Source organism: Phaethon aethereus (genome assembly GCF_964289735.1).
Source record: "Phaethon aethereus genome assembly, chromosome: 6".
NCBI classification, from domain to species: Eukaryota; Metazoa; Chordata; class Aves; order Phaethontiformes; family Phaethontidae; genus Phaethon; species Phaethon aethereus.
In genome coordinates, this window is record NC_138580.1 from 30180998 (window position 1) to 30202460 (window position 21463).

The window sequence follows — 21463 nt, forward strand, 5'->3', positions numbered from 1 at the left end:
TTCACTTCCACTAGGAAATATGTTACATTACAGCACTCACTCATCAGTACTTGTAGGACAGTATTTTTAAGATGTTCCATATCCCTGCATTTTAAACAGTGGTTTCCCTGTTTCTTTGTTTAGTAAGGGGAGATCTAAAAAGAGGATCTGTGCACTAGGTGTTATTCATGCAGCACTTGCTTTCTAAGGGAAGGTGATTAGCACTGTGAAACACATTCCTTGAATGAAATGTAAAGGTTTTCTGTAAAAGCACAAAGACAACAAATATACTGAGCCATTAGGGACTTTCACTCTTTGTTTAAAATAGTCTCACTGTATCTCAGTAGCCTATATTCAGGTGTCATTGTATTTATGCTTATACAAAAAGAAAACAACAACAAAAAAACCCCACTCTCTGAATCACAGCATCATAAAAAAGAAAGCTTAATAAATCAGTTTCTTCTTTCTGCCCAGAATCCATTCTAACCCACTCCTAGCAGATGTTTTCCCAATATGTTCCTTAAATTTATAAAATTATGCAAATTATATATAGCCTTCCTCAGCAGTCCATTCTAGACCTTGGCTGCCTTCTACAGATCAGCAAGGTTTCTTTGTAACTAACCTAAATTTCCCTCCTACAACATAATCCCATTACCTCTTGTCCTATCCCCACTGAATGCAAACAGTTTATTCCCTTCTCTTTGTAGCAGCTGTTTACATATTTGAAGATCTGTCTCTGTCTTCACTTCCCTAAACAATTCTCATTCTTTCATCTTTTCCCGTAAGGTACTCTTTCAAGCATCCCCTGTTATTTTGTGCCTGTTCTTTCTCAGTTGGTCTATGTCTTTCTACACACGCTTACTCTCCCAGATGTATCCATTTAAAGTCCAGAAAATTGCAGATGACACACAGAGAAATGGTTGTAAGATGTAGGATGTGGTATGTCACCATTTGGGGAAAATTAACACCAAACCCACAAAAGAATGTTTGGTCTTCAGTTAATATGTGCAGTACAAGACTGAGGGACCTGTACCACAGCATCGCAAACACCACGGCAACCAAACCTACTTTGCATCTTCTTGTATCTCACACAGAAAACTTCCGTCTCCATGGCTGCCAATCTATCACCTTTCAAAATGCTGGGTTTGGTTTTGAGTGTTTTGAGACTAAAACCAGTTTCCTCCTACCAAGGTTTCAACCACTTCTCACCCACATTGCAGCAATTCCCCCTTACAGGAGTTGTATCACCTTAACATTCAGAAACAACTATTTCTCCGTGTTACTTCCCCACGAATTTGTCTTCCTTTATACACTGGTTTGTCTTAATTTGTACTTACCTCACTAATGGCTGCGTTATCTTCCTCACCTGGGCGTACCAGCCTGTTTCCAGTTAACTTCATGGAGAGTCCAAAATCGCTGATAACACATGTTCCGTCATTCTTTACCAGTACATTGCGGCTGTTCAAGTCACGATGGGATATTGCAGGTTTGTAATGGTCTATTTGGACATATGGAAGTGCTTGTTACTATTTGAGCAGTTCTACTGTTTGGCAAAATGAGATAACCTTGTTATGTTTGCTCAGCTATTATAAACAGAAAATCGACTTACCTTTTCAAAAGCTAACACTTTTGCTTCTTTATAATGAGCTCCACAGTATGCTATCTATAGAAAACTGACTGGTGTTCTGAGTTACACCGCATCTATGCAATATATTAGGCTACTGCTATATACAGTTTTAGTGTTTGCCAATAAGCTTCTTTCCAAGGGATATTTCATCCTGATTTTGTCAGGGGAGACACCATGTACTTAAGCACAGACCTGCTGCTCCAGCCCTGAGCGCCATTGCAAATGCTCTCTCTCATATCCACACCCCTGTGTCAAATACGGCACCAGCTATTTACGTTATGATTGGGATTGGCACCTATTCAGAAGTATGTAGACAATATTATTCCAGAGAGTCTGAACACGTTCATCTTGCAAACGGATCTGATCTTTTCCAAAGAATAATCTCAGTTGTTCCTAGTTTATATGCAATTTAATTTGCTAGTAAAGCAGCCAGCACTATACAACTGGTTTTACGGTGGAATTTATTCTGCTCCATGAGTTTCTTCCTAGCATTCATAGACCAGCCTATGGCTGCCTTCTTTATGATAGAAGGTTTACATGTTTTCTGGCTGCTAATGGATACACCTGTCTTCACATTCAAAATGATGAAGTTAAGAGGATAGCTGCAGTTTCAGTGGCACGTAAGAATACTGATTTAGGAATTTTCAGTCTTGCACTTCTAACAGCATCTTCAGTTGTCATTCTTTGCTAGTGTTGATGCTTAACGTTTGAGATACATACTCTGGAATTTTAATCCAAACATTAGCACCTTAACATAGAATTAATGATACCATCCTTTTATTTACTGCCAAAAAGCTAACGCTTCAGTGCCAGGCCATATTCTGCAGCCTGATACATCACAGATCCCAGAATATCTGCTTCATAATCATGATACTCCAGCTGCTGAAATGCTGGCTGAAGCACACAAGCAGACATATAAAGATCTAAATCAATATGTTGCCACATCCGGTGCTCTAATAAAAAGTCCAGCAGTATCATTTGTACACAGCAAAGACGAGGCCCACACCCTCAGACAAAAATCAAGAGATATGATAAATGAAACTACAGTGGAGTTGGAAGATTTAATTATTTCTCTTTGTGTATACAGTTCACACACAAACTAAAAATTGCTTTGGTGATTTGTGTCTGAACTGCAAAACCAAACAGAACACCCCATCTGTTTGCTCTCTGCTAGACAGACACCCAGTGCTTCAGGTCTTCAGTAATCCGTTGCCGTGGTACAGCAGCACTGCACAACGCTGCCTCCTCCTCTTGCCTTTCTCTGGGGCTCTGCTGGCACTTACTCCATGTTTTCACACAAGCCTCACAGATGCAGCCCACAACGTGGGATTGTTCAGAAGGAAAGAACATATCAGAAGTTCTGAGTAATCTCTATTTGCATTCATCATTTCCTACTCAGCGTACTGTCACAGAATAAAAAGGCAGGCAGGAATCTACTACCTGACAGAAATAAGAGTATCTTGAACATCTTGGCATCCCTTCCCGGCCTTACCTCCTCGAGGTAGCTCCGTGTGCAGGTACGCCAAGCCCCTAGTTATAGAGTGTGCCAAACGACAAGAGCTCACCCAGTCGCTTGTGTGGAGACTCAAATATTTGCACAAAGAACCCTAAAAAAAACCAAAAAAATACTGGATTAAAATCTTTGTCCAGTTGAATAACTCAAAATCTTTAGGAGAGTCAGTTTTATCGATTGGTCCTGAAAGGGGTAATCCTGCAGCTGCTCCTGTTTTACCTAGATGTTCTAAAACACAAGATTGGACCAAAGGTTCATTAATTTCTAGTGCTGCCATTTGGTTTATCTAAAGAAGCGGAACAGAAAATTTATCACAAAATAACAGGGATCGCCTTTACCAATAATGATATTAATTATAAAACAAAAGCAAAGCATGCACTTGATTTACTCTCTTGAAAAAGTCTTGTTGAACAACAAAAGAAGAAAGGTAACTGCAGACATAACAGCCTCGGTTACTAAATAGTGGTCTTTAAACCGTTAGCACTTACAGAAGAATACTCAGTATCTCGCACTGTCACCTCTTCTGCTATAATCTATTCACTTCAGAACAGGAGCGAGTCCACACGCACTGAAGAAACGGGAATAAAGAATGTCACATTCCCCTTTTCTTGAAAGAGAACTTAAATGTGAAAAACGGGGGATTTTTTAGTAATTTGTGGTGGAATCTACAAGAAAACAAGTTGATGGATGTCAAACGTTGAAGGATGTCAATTGTGATGCCGAGATGATCTAGAAACTGAGATTGCTATCTGAAACCTGCAAGATCCTGCAAACTATGACACTTGAGTAGTTTTTATGCACGTAGTCCCTATGACAATATACTCAGTTTAAACAAACTAAATCCCCATGCATGAAGAACAAGTCGTCCAGTTGTCACTGCATACATATTACGATATATTTATGACTACAAACTACCCTGGTTTTGCCTATTTAAATCTGTACTCTCAAAGATGCACCGATGTGTAACATCTTATCGTAGTCGCAACTAAAACCACTTTATTGCAACATTAGTTATGTAACACTTGGTTAAAAAAAATCTGGCAGGTACCATTTCAGTCCATTTGGAGTCAACATTCAGGTATGTAACGCATACACAATTCAGATGGAGGTACACAGATATGAAAATTTAAAGCCACTGAAGCATTAGACATTGTTTTAATCCAATGCTAAAACTAAAACCAAGTTCTTGACACTCCTTAATAGAATTACAAAAGCCTTACAGCTTTTCAGACAGCTTTTTCAGCCTTTCAGCTTTTCAGCAGAACAAGTAACCCATAAATAGGTAACTTCCTCAGTGAAAACACGGACCAAATGTTACTTATACAGGTTTACATAAGCATTTTTTCCCATTATTTAAAATGCTGTTACATGAACTTCAAACAGATTTTGGTAATAAAAAAAAAAAGCTGAGAATCCACCTAGAAATGAGTTAAAGTTGTTTACATTTTTTCCTTATTGTTTAAAACTTTTTAAGAAATACAAATGCTCTTATTAGCTTCCAAATGCCAGAAACTTGGGTGCGGTAACGGATTTTCTTGGCTTAGTGGGTTGAGATTCCAGCCCATTCTAACGGAAGCACAAGACACTTGTCATGGTGTGACTGGGAAACACTCACTATATAAAGATCTCAAACCAACTTCAAGATCTTTCTGCTGGAGAGCTTGCTAGCCACCAGTTATTTTTCAAGCTAAGGGCTGTGATTTTACCCCTTCAGTGAAGTTCAATATAAATGACAACCAGGAAAAGTTTTAGTCAAGATTTAGAGAGAGATGTATTTGTAATTAGGATTATTCTTGTCAAAGTCATGAGTTACATGTTAAATTGCGCACATTTGTTCCGATTATAACTTCTGATAAAATTGATGTGTTTGTTTTAAATATCATAAGATTCTATACGTGTTTCACAACAACTTTTCTATTGTCCTAAAAAGACATGAATGTCTGACTACTGGGGGGACAATTCTGTGGCTATTACATATTTCCTACAATGTCATCCCATGCAACTTACTCACTACTTATTCACCTGCCACACCTCAGAGTACCATCAGAATTACTGATTGATAAATACACATATCTTTCATTACTTGTTCTACTTTCTTTGGTCTGAAGCCATGTTTGTATCATAACACAATTTGGGTCAAATCTATCTTGCTTTCACCAAGGCAACACCAAGAACAATCTTCTGTGTGAAAATGTTCTGGTTTGCCTGTTCTTATTTCCAAGAAAGAAAGTATTTTGAGGGAGATTGATGTTTTGTATGGGAAGTATTTCACCTGCATATCTTGTATGGGTTACTTCTTATTTCAATAAGATTTATGGCTCCAGTTTGAATGGTGCAATTCCCTTTTAGCAGGGCTGACACAGCAGGCTTCCTTCTCTGCTGTTACCTCTACATACAGCAGAACATCTGCTCACTGAATTAAAGATCACACTGTGCATTTATTACACCTGCTGTGCACTTTTTCCAATGACTTCCAAACCACCAGTGGATTGATTTTAGACTAATCTTGCCATTCTTAATACCATATTGAGAAAGACTCTGATAATATGATGTCATAAGCCTCATCTGCGCATTTAATCAGATCATTACCAGAACCTGTTTATGTAAGCAAGACAACACAATTCTCAATCAAATTACATTTCAGCTGAAAATCCTTTCATTCAAGAAAACAGCAAAACCAGATTACCTGTTCAGACAGTTACACTATGCCCTCTCAGGAGCAGAATACTCACTTGATTTCACTTAACTCAATTAGTTGAGAATAAGCCCACCCAGCCAGAGCAGGCCAGAGCTGATGTGCTTTGCCACTGTCCATCTGGTATGGGCACAACTCAGCTTTTTCTGTGGTCGTTTCTAGTCTCGGCAATCTCTTCTTAGACATCAATCCGTTTTAAGCTAACATGATCAAGTGTGTGCTCACTTAAGAGTTTCAGTTAAGACATTCTTTATATATCTGTGAAGTGCTATGTTGCCTTAAATTTGCATATATATTTAGACATTTATATATACATGTGCATTTAACTTTCAATACGAGCATATACATAGAGCCTAAAACACCCTACAACAGGCCATCATTACTGCTCTGTTTCTTTTTGCTACTTGAATAAGCAGCTTTTGTCTTACTGTCCCCATAACAACTCAGGCTTCAGCCACCACCTTTACACACTGGAGGAAATACAATATGAGTTCACTTACTTGAGACCAAAAAGCTCATTTAAAAAATTATTTAACTGAACAATTAAAGTTTTTTCCCATACACAAAAAAACCCTCAAGATAAATTGTGAAACATAATTTTTTGCATTTTCATATATATATAACGCCCATATACATTACACTTATGATTTTTCATGAAAGCAATTCACATTTATGCGCTGTATTTTTAAAACATTTTTGTTTCTATGCGTGTATACACACACACACAGAGCGTTAGGAACTCGAATGAATTTGAGGGATGTAAGCATTCAGTTAGCTAAGGAGATTTCAAGATAGGGTTCTGGAAAGTAAGTTTGCCTTCTGAAGACTTGTCCTACATCATCAATATACGGATGGTACAGCAAAGTAAGTACGGTATGCCACAGAAAGCTTTAAAGAAAACAACAGGATAAAAAGCCAACATGATTATGGTACCACAAACTAGGTTGACAACAATATTGGATCTATTATGTTTCATTGTAAAAAAACCCCACCATTTACAGCTGAGGTCATAACTAGCATAACGGTGATATAATATCTTAACACTAAGAAGTTTGAAATTTATTAAAGTATTTTTAAGTAAAAACAACTCTTCAAATTCTGTCCTTAAATATTGCACAGTTGACTAAAAAAACCTGCACCGTAACCATAAGCAACAAATATTACAGTTAAGAATTTGTAAGACTACATTTGGTAGCACTAACTGGGAAATCTTAAAAGGTATTACAGTAAACCACACAAGTTCATTAACATTGCAGTTTATATGGATTATTTTTACATTACTGTGCAAGAGGCAGCAATGAAAAACACTGGCAAATACTAAAATACATCCTTTTTATGTGGCTATTCTTAGGAATCTAAACCAATCCAATTGATTTCTTTGAAGCACTTACATTGGGGTAATATTCCATCACCAATAAATATTCCATACGGCCATCTGCAGTGAATCTCTCATCTCCCACAATGAAGCGGGCAATGTTGTCATGTTCCATCAGTGGAATCCTGTAAATGTTCCTCTCATTGACAAAGTTCTGACGATTAGCAAATGAAAATACTTTCACGGCAACTGGACGTTCATCTAGGGAGCCTTTATACACAGCTCCATATCGTCCCCGGCCAATCAACTGAAAAAAAGGGAAAAAAACCAAAAACAAAAGGTTAAACAATTAGTTCACAAAATAATAAATGAAGACAGAATCCAAGTTTTCACTCTGCAAAGATTCTATGCCAACTTTTATATTGACTTGCACTATAAAAAATAGTGAATATAATGAATATTTTGTATTGAAAACTAGAATTAAAATGCTGTCATAAAAGGTATTTTGGAGCTGGAAACCTCAGCATAGGCCAACTTAGATCTTATAAAATTGATCTCTAGTCTGCATACCCAGTAAATAAATCATAAATAATCTATTCAGCAGTTTTATATACAGAATCAATAAAATCCACGGGTTTTACGCTGCTAATTCTCTTACTAAACTTTTGCCTAATAAACATTTATAGCTTTTATGTGATCAATTTTAATTAACTCCAGAGATCACAGACATTAAGCGAAACATTTTAAGTTTAGGATAGCTTTAAGCTGTACCTTTTAGGTTAGCAATAACAATATATGCATTTGTAGTGCAAAATAGATACCAAAAGAGGTAAAAAGGTTTTAACAGAAAGGAATAATTAATTCCTTTCTACCTGTGAATCTTTATTCTAGACCCCACTATATTAGACATTCTTCACAGAATGGCCTTTCCCATCTCCATGGCAACTGAAGAAAGATGCGATCTCTGCTCTAAACCAAAAGGTAGGACCACCTTCAGGAAGAGTCCTAGTTTCTAAAGCTCAAAAAATTCTAACTACATAAGAATTTAAGCATCTATTTAATTCCAATACTTTTCAGCAAGACCTAGACATGAAACTGTAAGGATTTCATGGACCAGTATCTTTTTACTTTTTAAATACTTACAAATGGAGCAGGAATGGGAAGCAGAAGGGACTACAAAAGTTTTCAACAATAAGGTATCCTTTAACAGACAGACTTCCCGTTTCTCAGTCCTTCCATGTCAGTGGATTGCAAAGCAGCAGCGAGTCACTTCAAGGTACAAACCCGGAGTGTATGTGAAAAGGCCAGCACAGGTTAAGACAATTTGTTCTGCAACACCCTGTGACTGGGGGTGAGGAGTCAGCTCCTTAGGACTTAAAGAGGACAGAAGACCCCATAGCAGATCTCTCCACCAACAGAGTCACTGCCTTTTCCAAGACTGCGTATCAGTATGAGTAATTTCATCTGGGGCTTTGCACGCTTCTACAATGCACATCCTTATACTCTTGTAAACACTGCCTCAAGTACTTTTTTGTTGGCAGAGGCACCCAAGCTTCTTTGCTGATTAGTCTGCTGTCACCATTAGCCCAGACCACAACTGCATGTCTGCAGTCTGCATCTCTAGGTGTGATTTCCAATGGGCAAAAAGCAGCAAAGTACCACTCTCTGAATCTCTCAGTCATTCTACCGATTTAGAATTTCTGGCTAAAAGCTTTTAAAAATTCCTAAGTTCTACCAAGCATACCAATTGAAAGCATAACATTTTGCAGCTTTCTGATGATACATTTAATACCAAGCTAGCTAGAAAGTTCTGGTTGGTCTTCAGTTGCCATGGAGATAAAGAGTACCCCACTGTGAAGAATGACTACACATAAATGCACCGCTACTGAAATACACTGCCCTATCTGCAGTAAATTCTATATTCCAGTAGTGTTACTAAAGCATTTCAAATGACTACAGTAGGATACTGTACTTAAAAGCGATCAATGTTAAGCAAAAAGATGGATCTTTTGATGCAGTGCTGAAACACAGCACATTCCAATTTCCCCCATTACCCCCCAGTGTTTAGTATTTTCTCCTCAAGGCAGAACATGTTCTAGCTAATACTAACAATATTACTAACAAAACCAGGCAAAATGTAGCTGCAGTAACTTTTTTCTTTTAATTTTTTTCTTTAAACTGTGACTTAGAAGAAAGCATTACAGGAGCACTAATACATTTATTTCTGTAACTATACCTGGGAGATGGTATGACCACAAGTGTTACATTGAATAAAAATTAAGATTAAGAAAGAGAATTGAACATTTACCTCCAACAACTTTAGATTATCCAGATCCAATGAGGGCTCTGATGCTGCTGCCTCCATCATGTTCATACTGTGCAAACCTTGTTTACGGTCTCCTGTGGAAGGGGGTGGAGAGGGAATCAAATAGTTTCCTTTTTTTGCCATTCTACAAGTGAAAACAATACAACTTACCCGGGACTTGGCAGAAATACACATTGTAGACAAGGATTTAACAAATAAAAAGGAATCTTGTAAAATCTTCTCGGAGTCAGTAAAATCAGCAGTGAAGGTGCTGATAGCTACAAATGTAAGCCTATCTGCTAGACAACTATTTTGATAATTGAATGTCACTGGCAATAACTATAAAGGATGTTCACAACCTCACTTAAGCTGTGTTGAGCAGAGGATTTGTTGAAGAAAAATGGGTCCCAAAACACCAGCTTGGAGAAATCATATATCTCTCTAGACTTTTATGAAAGGGGTATCACCATAAAGTGTCAGAGTGGAGTAAGGGGAGCATTATGTACAAACGCGTAATAGGGACTGTGTAAAATGGAAGACGTAAGTACAACTTTGAGAAACAGTCTAAAGAAAAATTAAAAAAGAAAAAAGGATCATCAAACCCTACCTGCAAGCATCCTGTATCCAAAGAACAGAGCAGCAATCAAAACAGCCAGTACAGACACAGATGCAAGGGCAATAACTATAGTCTCATCTCGATGAAAAGAATGAGAAGAATCTGAATGAAAACAAGATGAAGACTCTTTAATTGTAAATTTGAAAGAATCAGCATTATAAAACATGTAATTGTTATTACAATGAGGAAAAAAATATTGTATTCTGTGTTGTAAGACGTTGCACTAAACTCTTTTTCCTCTTAAAATCTGGGGATGGCAAAAGAGCTGATCAGCTCAAACACAGCTGAGCGCACATTCACCAGCAGCTCTCCCCAGTCTTCCCTTGCCACCGTACAGAGAAGCACCAACAGCAGAAAGTGAATCTTCTTCCTAGCTGGCAAAGTCCAGCCCAGCCATACAAGGCCGAGTTGATACAGTCCTGCTCTGCTACCTGTGCCTTAATCCGGTTTCCTGGTATGAATCAGGTTTGTAATCTTTGCAGGTTTCTTAATTTTTTTTTTCCCCCCAAATGAAAGTCTCGAAAAAGTTTGCGAATAATGCTGCAAATGTGATGAATACTGAATGTTTTGTATTCAAATATCAACATATATGTTAGATACAAGTCCATTTATGCAAGTATTTCAAAATACTTTGGGGTTTTGATTTGTTTCGTGTCAGCGCTCAGATAATTTTTAGCATAATTCTCACTCCTTAATTCACAAAATGACAGAGACATCTCCACAGACGGCAGCAGAGTATCTGGAAACCTGAAACTACAATAAAATACTAAACAAAATTAAATAAGTTAAATAGTTTTACTGAGACTTTTTTAAAATAACATTTGATTTTTGTCAAAATATAAGTATCGTGCTTTTTCTCCCCCCCCCCCCACCCAAGAGGGGGAAAAAGTTTTAATGAAAAAATTTGGTAGTGTCTTGAATGCTTAGCTTAATGCTCTCCATGTCAGACGCCACTCTTGCTTCTTGCAGGCATATAAAAATTCAGCCACTTTAATATAAAAATTTATTACTGCAGATACTCCTCTGATGTCAGAATCACTGGAATGTGGCACTACTAGACCTCATTTACTTTGGCTTCAAAACTAAGTTTGGGAACTATGTTTAAACTTGTCTTATATATTGCTAAAAGTACTCCTTAAAAGACTGTAATGAGACCTACCTATGCTAAAACCACAAAATATAAAATGCACACAAGGTTTAAACATTGGGTAAGTTTTTAGGTGAGACTGAAATATAATTTATCACAGTCTATACTAGCTGAATAAACTGACAAATTCACTTTTCTTGAACTGCATTTAAAAGAAATCAAACATGATTCATTTACTCCAATTCCCACTGTGGATAGACACAAGAGAACCAGGTAAGAAGAGAGAGCAAATTAAAAAGACGACAGCTTCCATTTTTACATAACCATAATGGTAAGAGGAAATAATAAAAAGCTGATAAAGCAAAATACCATAGAAAGTTTCAGCTGTGATCGAAGTATGTGAAAAATCACCCACCAAAGGTAACATGCAGCTCATATCTAATAAACCCTTTAAATAAGAGGGACCTTGTGATAATCACACCACCATCAAATTCAGATTTGTTCAGCCAAAAGAAATACCATCACTACTGGTTTTGGTAAAATAGGTTTCACTAAGAAAATAAGCTACTGCCAGAGCACTGTACTGTGGAATAAGAGTTGTGACTTCCATTGCAAGGAGATTAAAAGATACACATTACAATTCTCATCTAAATTATTAATTCAAAACATATACATACATACATATATATTAAAAAACACATCATCATAAAGGAAAGTGTTACATCATACAAAGCTATATGAAATATTACACAAGTGTAAGAAGCTGAATAATTGGTGTCAGGGAAATGCCAATTTTGACTTTCACATTTTTGTGAATGGAATATACATTTTATTGGCTTATCTTTTAAAATATATATTAAATGTGGTAGTTTTTTGCATCAGTTCAAGATAGTGCCTACATGTACTAAGAAAATGCTGGTTTTGAGGGGCTGAGCTTTTTGCTATAATCTCAGCTGTATTTTCTTTGACCACACAACTAGGGTGCAGCCATTTAGAACCTTCCCAGTGCTAAATATACAGTAATCGTTTCCACCACTGTCTGCCAAATGCTATCTAAAACCTAAGTCTGATCGCTCCGCTTTAGTTCTCTTACAGCCAAAGGGTTAACAGCATGCCTCCATCACGAGGACCCTCCGCTACCCTGGAACAGGATTTTGCTGTTCCTCCACTTCCAGCGTGGCCGAGGGCAAGGGCACCGTGAGCAACACGGGTTATTTAGCAGCTCTGGCTGCATTGGCACACTTGCTCTTTCTCCCCTTAGAAGCTTGTGAATGGTGGCATTATGCAGGCCGGAGAGCTACTAGAAAACATCTGAATAACAACGTTTTGTGCCCATTAGCAGTAGAAAAACATGCAGAGAAAAAGGATGCTTGCTTTCTCGTTCCTTGATGGACCATCCCCTCTGGGGCTTTTTCTCTTCAGTGGGTAGCTGTGCAGCCGCCTGGTAACCTCAAAGAACTTCCCTGGCCTTCAACAGGAAAGAATGTTTTAATTTTTTTAAAGCAGAGTTGTTTCTTAACAAATCTTAGATTGGCTTATCTTGAACCAATTTTTAACTCTTACAAACGTTTTAGAATAATGTTGTTAACATTCCAACAGCCAACTCAGTCCTACAGCGTAAGTTACTATTGTCAGGTTTGTTGAGCAACATTTATAAATTTAAGAATAAATACATCTTTCTTAATAAGGGTAACTGAACATCTCAATGGAGTGGTAATGTGCACCTCAAAACAATACAAGTGAGTTAAAATCTGCATGTGACCACCAGTCATTTCCCAGCAAGGAAAATTTTACTATCTTTTACTTGTAAATCTACATAATAAGAAAAACACAAAACAAACACAATGACAAAAAGCCCAGGTGGCCCCCAAAACCCCACAGAAAGTATTGTTTCTATCTGCTCTCTAGCTGCTTTGTATGACTAATAACTCTTGATGTTGTCAGATAATCAACCTTTCTTATATAGTACAAAAAGGATATGTCACTTACTAACCCAGTTTTAAAACCCTCCAAAGCTTATCAAGACTCTTACTAACCAATTCATTTTTTCAATCCATCTCTCTCTTTGGATATATTTAATCTTTAGCCTTTTACACCTGCTGCTGACTTGTGTTTAAATGCCTAGATGAGAAATGCTAGCAAAGCCAAGACCAGATTGGTCCTCTCAAGGCATTTGCAGAGGTTCACATTTCCTCTTTTATCCTTTTTTAAGTAAAATAATACAAATTTTATATATACATATACATATGCACACAAGCCATTCTCCTCTTGGTATTATTTGGAGATGCATTTTACCTAACTCACCAAAAGTCACATCAGTGTGGGTCAATAAAAGTAATTACTGACCTTTAAGCAAGGCACTTTTTAAATAACAAAGTAAAATACACACATACACTAATTTCTTTTCATGCTTTCCTCCATGAACTTATAGTCCTGTCTGAAACAACTACAACTCCTTAAGATTAGAAAATTCAGCATGAACGTTTATTTGATATCACACTTCCTATCAGTAGCTCCAAATGCATCATAAAGTGCAAACAAAATTTTCTAAAGCAAGACTTGTTGGTCTGAAACTGTTAACAATCCCATCCCCAAATCAGTGGACTCTGCTTCTACAGTTTATTTACAGTGACAAGACATCTGCCCTACAGCTTCAGTATTTTTTTGGTCATGTCATAATATGATCTGATTTTAAACATGCATAACTATTATTCAACAATCTCCTCTGAAGTTTTGGGATTGCTACCAATGTTTGGGTATTTCTTTAGTGACAAATACAAACTGAACAAAAAACAAACTGTCCAACAATGGCTTCAAATTTCAGACCAGGAACACTGGTACCTCGCTATTATTCCCAAACCAATGTATAGCATAAAAAAAAAAAAGCAATAGCATATGCTGAGCAGAATTACTTGCAGACTCTAGAAAATCCAATGATTAAGGAGTTGACTGCTGAGCCAAATTCCACCTACACTTGTACGTAGAAGATAGTGGCAAAGCTTCCTCAGGTTTACGTTACTGTAACTGAAAGCAGAGGTCAGCATACTTGCTTGTTTCACTGCTATTTATATGTGATATTTTTATTTCCAACTTCCACTTAGGCTCCCTGATCTAAAACAAAATCTGCCAAAACAAAAAATTAAAACCACCAGAAACTGCTATAAGGCCCAAAACACCCTAACAGCCAACTTCTTTTCCCACTTGTATGTGAAAGGGAGAGCACCACTCGCAGGGCTACCAACTCTTCAAGCAGCAGTGGGAGGATGCCATTTAGAGAGCACCCAGCACGCACACATTTCTATCTTGAAATTCTTCTGCCAGTAATTCCGATAATAGTCAACATTTTTCTGAAATCCACCAATCCCATCACAAAGACATATCACAGCAAACAGTATAACTGTCATCTTTTTTTTTTTTTTTTTAAGTAAGAAAAAGAAACAAGGCACGACTCATTAGAACAGAGACGACCTCCTTCTGGCTGGGAGCAGCTGGTAACCAACAAGCCACCGTTCCCAGAAGCATCCTGACCTCACCATCAACAAAGAGCTTGTTTTTGGGTTCCAAAAACCCAAGTACAACAGCTCCTGTGTACAGAGAGAATTTCGTCAAAGGTACACACAAATAATTGAGAATGTATTTCAGAGTAAACTGTGAAGGGGAATGTTTCTAGTACTCAGAAGTGAGTCATCTGGCTGAACCCAGCCCTGCACTTCGGATATTCCCTGCAGGCACTTCTACCACATTAGGGATTTCACTCTCTTCTCTCAGGCATCACTGCAATAATAGTTTCCAAACACCTATACAGTACCTTTGGTAATTTCTTTTTTTTTTAAATTAAGCTTCCATATTGCCACACATGGAGGTTGTCTACCTGCTGCCTTCCTAACCTTCCCCAGGAATGACACGGAATGAAGAACGCTGACAGTGCTAATGCCATCAGAAGGAATAGTATTTTTCCTTCAGATTAACTTTTCCACTATAAACATAAGCTTGCAATATTAATTAATGCAAAAGTATTCCAATCTGTGCCTATGCTTGAAAAAGCTTCTTCATTTCTCTGTAATTTAACTTTCAAAAATTAAAGTCTATTTTGTATGCTTCCTGTTTCCATATTTAAAAATTAGCATTTATCCTATGACCAAAGAACATTTCGAGAAATCAGAGAAAACTGAGACAAAACCAGGTAACAACAGCCAATGGCAAAAGAGTCTGTCAACATACAGAACTCTTCCCTGGGAACGAGAAAGAGCATGTGCGATTCCTGTACCTTCCTTTCCCATCAGCAAATTCTGTGAAACCTGCAGACAGCTATCCCCCTAGTTCTCCCCACACCACTATATCTTCCCTGTGTGGCCACTCCAGATAAAGCATCAACTAACCCACCACTACCAATGTTATTGCGTCAGCTGAAGCACCAAAGTCTTGTGCTGTGAAGGTAAAATATTCCAACCTGGCTGATGAACTGTGAGGAACCCACGCAGAGTTTTCAGATTTCCTACTTCACCGTTCAGCAGATTGTTGCCCGATATTCTTACTAAAATTACAAGGATGAAATGAATGGAATGGGAAATGAGAAGGAAGGATAGTCTCCTCAAAGCTGTCCTGAAAACACTCTACCACTTTATTAAAGGTGCTACATCACGATGGCTAAAGAGCCATCCCTGGGACACCACAGAGATCACTGTTATGATGAGATGTCTTAAGACAGCCATGAGAAAAGACAGTGAGTGTTATCCAAGTTGAAAAACTAGGAATCCCATGGGAAAAAAATTTGATTGTATAATTAAAGGCTATATCACAACACAAACACACAATGAGTTAGCCTTAAAACTGTGCAAGCAATGATGTTGTTTCCTTCTAATCTGTAAATGTTTGAATACAAAACCTTAGGCTTTGAAATGTTGTTTCAATGCTGTATATTTATATGGGGGTGATCATATAATAAAGGACATTTGCACATAAATTGCCACCAGATCTCTATATTGCTATTAAAACTTTTCATTCAATTTTTAGAAATCTGCCTACTCTTCATGTAAATGACTCACAGCTGTGTATCTGTCACACAGTAGTAAATAACTCTGGAAAATATATGTGTGTGTTTAAGTTTAGATAAGCATTGTATAACATTTTAGAGAAACATACAATTATTCTATATAATGAAAATCAGTTTTGAAAATAATTACCTATGTTCCCACTGAAATTTTCGTATCAATATATGAGAAGCCAAGTGGTCTTACCACTGATAGGTACCAAATATTAATATTTATTTAAATTGCCATATCAGCAACTAAGTAGCAATGTTAGTCTCCAACAAATACAGAAAACACCATCCTTTAACCTTCCCAGCACAACAGTAACATCTGATTCTCCAAAACAACTACAGCTGTATGGACTCTGATCAAAGCCAGTAAAATTACACAGGGACTCAAAGATCTGCCCATACAGATCGCTTTAAAAAGAAGCGGAGTCTTCACGCCACCCTACAACTATTTCTTTGATGTGATAGATTCAATATGTTCATTGCCAATCTGTTGCAGAAGTTGCTTTTCCATTAAGGAATCTTAATGATACTGAGGATGAGATCAGAAGCATGAGGGAAACCTCACGGTTCAGTCACCAACGCAGCGTGAGATGGAAGGCTGAAATGTGGGGGCAATCTGGCCCTCAGCTGCAGATGACTGCAAATATGCTCTGCAGATTGGAAAAATGATTTTTCAAGTATAATTCATTCTACTTGCTTTTAAAGTCACAGTTTTTTCACAGTGGCCCTGCACAACTTTCATGACAGCGATAAGATCTTGGTCCTTTGAAAAAAACATACAATTAGCAATCTTTTCCAAGGGCACACAGATCTCTATCACAATCTGTTTATCTGTTCCATCTACACATAGCTTATACCAAACAAGTCCTAGGAATCTTCCAGACAGTGTAAAATAAGCCCTCATCCCTTACTGCATTCTAGCAGTGCATTCCAACGAAACCAAAACACCTCATCAGGTCTTTTTTCTCCTCTCTTCTGGACAGTAATCAACGTTTCTTTCCAACCAACTGACCACTACCTCATTCCTGATCCACTGTCCCGCAGCTAGAGTTCAGTCTTCATCATGCGAGAGCAAATGACCAGAAAGCCTCCAATATAAACACTACACCAAATTCGCTCAAACTATTTTAAGTAAATCCTAAATTCATTCACTGCAGGGAAGAACATGTGAAATAATTTAAAAAAAAAAAAAAAAGCAGAGAACTTGGAACAAAGAAATGTGTTAGCAGCCTTTTAGATACCATGGACATATGTCAGACTTTCATATATGCAAACAAGAATCCCAGTCACGGAGCCTTCTACACCACTTTAACTAAATGCATTTAAACCCACATTTTAGTTAAGCTGAAACAACAAGGTCAGAATAGCTTAAAGTTATATTCTACAGACCTCTACAGTGAATTCCAGCAGGAGGTATTGCCAGCTTTCCATTAAACCTATGCATAGCTGAAAATGATTAAAGAAAGAAAATAGCATTTCCTAAACAACTTTTGCCATTCACTTAAGCTTTTATACATGCATGTTTTAAAGCAACTGTTATCCTAATACTGATTTATGAGCCTGTAAATTTGAAGTGAGGCTGCATCCTTCTGTAAGTGCTTGACAAATTATTAACAAAATTAAAATCCATGCCCAAATTTTGCAATACAATAGTATAAAATGTAAATATCTGATATCTATCAGTGTGACCACCTTCAATACTTAAACCCAAGTTAAGGCAAGGAATACTACTTCACATACAATTTTTGGAGGCACCTGAATGCACAGTAAAACATCTATGGAGGAGGACTGAGCACTCAGTGCACCGGCAGATGAAAAGCACAACGGGAACTGTATTTTTTGTAGGAGATGGTGCAACATTCTTTAACGAAATAATCCTGCCAACCAGTAACTCTAAGGCAATTTTCTTTCATAACTGAAAACGGATGTGTTTTCCCTGGACTTAAGAGCAAATCCCTGGTTTCTAATCTATTGCCTTAGGTGAATTAGAAAATTTGCACTTAGTTCAGATCATTCCATTATTTGAAGAAAAGATTTAAACAGTCACCAGTATGTTTCCACTTTGCACTTAGCATCATTATATTTGACTGATTTTAACTTTTTATATAAAATCTTATATACTAATTGTCATGAAGTATCCTTTGTGACGCATCTTTTCATGTTTTTCTCCACATCAGGGGAGTTAAAATTTTAATTCATTTTTCACATAATCGCATCGCTGTACAGAATCTGGGCTGTAAAAAAGCACCAGGCTCTCACGAGACTTGCAGTAATATCACGACCTGGCAACAATGCACCAGAGATCCCATTTGCCTCCTCAGAGAACGCCTCAAAACATCATACAGCTTGGGCTGTAAAATTTATTTTCCATAACATGCTCCAGAGGAATCCTGCTACAGCTAGAAGTCAGTCATTTGTGATGGCAGAGTTTCAGTGGGCAGATCTCTCTCTGAAAATCTGCTGTCAGAAAAAGCAATTTGGATTTGAGCTTTCTGGGCTTTGTCTCAGACAGGAGGGCTCCCTCGCTGCCCCTGCGGCCACACGGTCCGAGGGGTAGAATCCCTTCCGGCGCCTCCATCCTCCTCTGGGACACCAGCTGCCACCAAGCACCTGATCCGGAGCTAGGCTGTGGTATTAGATTTGCCTTTTTTGTTTGTTTTGAAAACTGAAGGCTGCACTGAGACATGAAACTTAAAAATTAAGCCTGTGTGGTAACTTCTTTGGCAGAGAAATGGGTTATGCAATCCTTAACGGCTCTTTCTTTGATGACTTGATACAGAGACGTGAATTAGCAGCTTGTCACGTTTGTACAGAAGTAATTCCTGAGCTGATAAAAACCCAACACAACTTCTCTTTCTGCCTTTTCTTCTGTGTTTGGGCATCTTCAGTGTAATTTCTAACACTACTGAATAGACCTTTATAACCACAATGTATGTAAAATGAATAGCAATTCAAGAATAAAACCAAATTTAGATTATCTTTATGAAGTTCCCTGTATACTGATAAATACTTGGTTACTACAGAGATAAAAGAAATACGTTGCTTCTATAGGCAAACTGCATTTGAGTACACCTCAAACTTGCCTTCAAGCTTAATGGAAAGCTAATTCAGGCACTTCACCACATACTGGGGACATCTTCTATGTTGAAATAAATAGTCAGAAAAACGTTTTTTAATAAAAAGGCTGAAAAAAAAGTTCACATTATCCCTTTATATGGATCTTGGATCAACGGATCCTCCTCCTTGTCAAACCAAACAGTAACACCATTTTAACATAACGGCACTCTTCCAGCCGCTGTAAGAACACTGGATCAAAAAATGCATGTGCTGCGACAGAAAAACACGAGTACTTCAGAAAGCCTCTTTAAAGCTATTTTAAGTTATTTTAAATCCAACAGGCTCAATAGTTAAATATTTCATGCTTGTAATGTTCCCAGGCACTAGAAATAGAGTCCAAAAAATGACATCACAACACAAACGCCTGTTTTTATATGGGTGAGCAAACAAACAAAACCCCCCAAGCCCTCAAATCTTTTAGAGAAGGCAGCTCTGATCCTGCGTGCCTGCATTTTTCATGTCTTTGAGAGCTCCAAAGCCCAGGAATGCTGTCTACCAACCAGTCGTGCTCCCCTCGCTCCGACTAACCCACATCCCCCCCCCCCATGCCAGCAATTTCCTCAGCAGGAAGGCTGAGCCAAGCCCAAGCAGTGTGGGGCGGCGGGGCCTGTCCAAGCAGGCGCTTGCTGGGTGCACCCCGGAGGAGCGGCGGGTGTCTCTGTTTATGGCCGGCGGAGCCAGCTGCGGCGCAGGGGCGCAATGCTACTTCCGCGCGCCCGCCACCAGGTCTGCACTGCCCACTCCTGCGTGGGCAGGTATGCGGAGGACAAATGTCCTGTCAATTAAGCTGCACACCTTGGACTGAGGTTCAAGAATATTTTTTTTTCCTGTCAACACTAGCAACAGGTGATGAAAAATTAATTTGTTTAATGGACATGATTGTATGGGGTATTTATGCCAAAATCATTTCCCTAAACATGCAACAAAATCTGAATTATAGCACAATTTTAGGCAAACAACATGGTCAAGTAAAAACCCAAGATCAATACAAACGGACAGGGCAAGAACGAGTTCTGACAAAACCTTCCATTAAACTTCTGGTCTATGTCCTAGTACTTCAGAGCTAATGTCTTAAATCATCTTAATACTGTAATCCTCAATTGTAGCCAATATTTTAGTACTAAAACTTAGTTCTTCCCACATTCTTTAATTCAAGAACATTTTTCTATACTCCCAGTACAGCTCAGTATAGTATGCGTTCTTGTATGTAAAAGGTTTTGTAATTTTAGATTTGAAGGCATGTGTTACAGAGCTATGAGTTAAACCTGCCTGACATTTTAGAAACATCCATGGTTACTAAAGATCGTGTTTGTCTGGCTAATGCCAATTCAAATAACACCCGTGGTATTCCAAAAGGTATGCATTTGCTCCAGCTCTTCCTATCATGGTTCAGAAGGACAAAGTCTAAACGTTAAAGTACACATCCCATTTTCCCATTAATCCTCCTTCATACTCTCCTGTTTTTCCCAGTCATCTTCTCTACACGGCCACATAATTTCTAACTTCCACCAGATTCTCTTTTTAGGACTTCAAAAATATAGCGTCTTTTGTAACTTTATGATAACAATCATCATTACATTTCTCTACCCCCTAACATCATACTGGTCAATCTTACCAGATTAAATTATTGTTAGAAGGAATTGAATGATGAAGCAGAAAGTGGGAAGTTGGGGCCAGCCAAAAATCCCCCTCTTGTCTCACGCCAGGGTCCCCGAGGCAGGCAGTGAACAGTATCTTCCCTTCTTTTCCTCAAGATCTTCGGTACTTTCATTCAGTCAGCGTCAGTGTCTCAGTCTCTCTCTCACTCCCATTCCTCATTCAGCTCCCATCCAGCACAGCGCCGTCACTGAAGACACTGCTCTGCCTCTGCTGCAATCCCCTATGTCCACACCAGTGAACGGAGGAGGCCAGCGGAGCAGCTGAACCTCTCCTGGTTCCTGCTGAAAGCCGTCTCCCCTCCCCAGCTGAGAGGCCGTAGCAAGGTCTATTTTCCTCTATCCCTGTCCTTGCTTCAGTGGAGATTCAGCTGGCTTCCAGGCAGGAAGATCCTCCTTCTCAAAGATATTTCACAGATATGAGATGCAGCTATGTGGGGACATCCTTAAGCAGCAGGAAGTTACGGACAGAAAAGGCTGTGGGAACCTGACAAGTCCAAGAGAGCAGTCAGG

General features: G+C 38.3%; 1 protein-coding gene across 1 annotated transcript in view; it reads right to left on the bottom strand.

Annotated features, from left to right (window-relative positions):
- Positions 1-21463, bottom strand: part of BMPR2 (bone morphogenetic protein receptor type 2) — a 100706-nt gene that overhangs the window by 10185 nt on the left and 69058 nt on the right. The window contains exons 4-8 of the mRNA XM_082001353.1: positions 10042-10152; positions 9438-9529; positions 7206-7436; positions 3099-3213; positions 1317-1477 (exon numbers count right to left, since the gene is read on the bottom strand). Coding sequence (XP_081857479.1) covers positions 1317-1477; positions 3099-3213; positions 7206-7436; positions 9438-9529; positions 10042-10152 — 710 coding nt within the window. The remainder of the gene's footprint in view (positions 1-1316; positions 1478-3098; positions 3214-7205; positions 7437-9437; positions 9530-10041; positions 10153-21463) is intronic.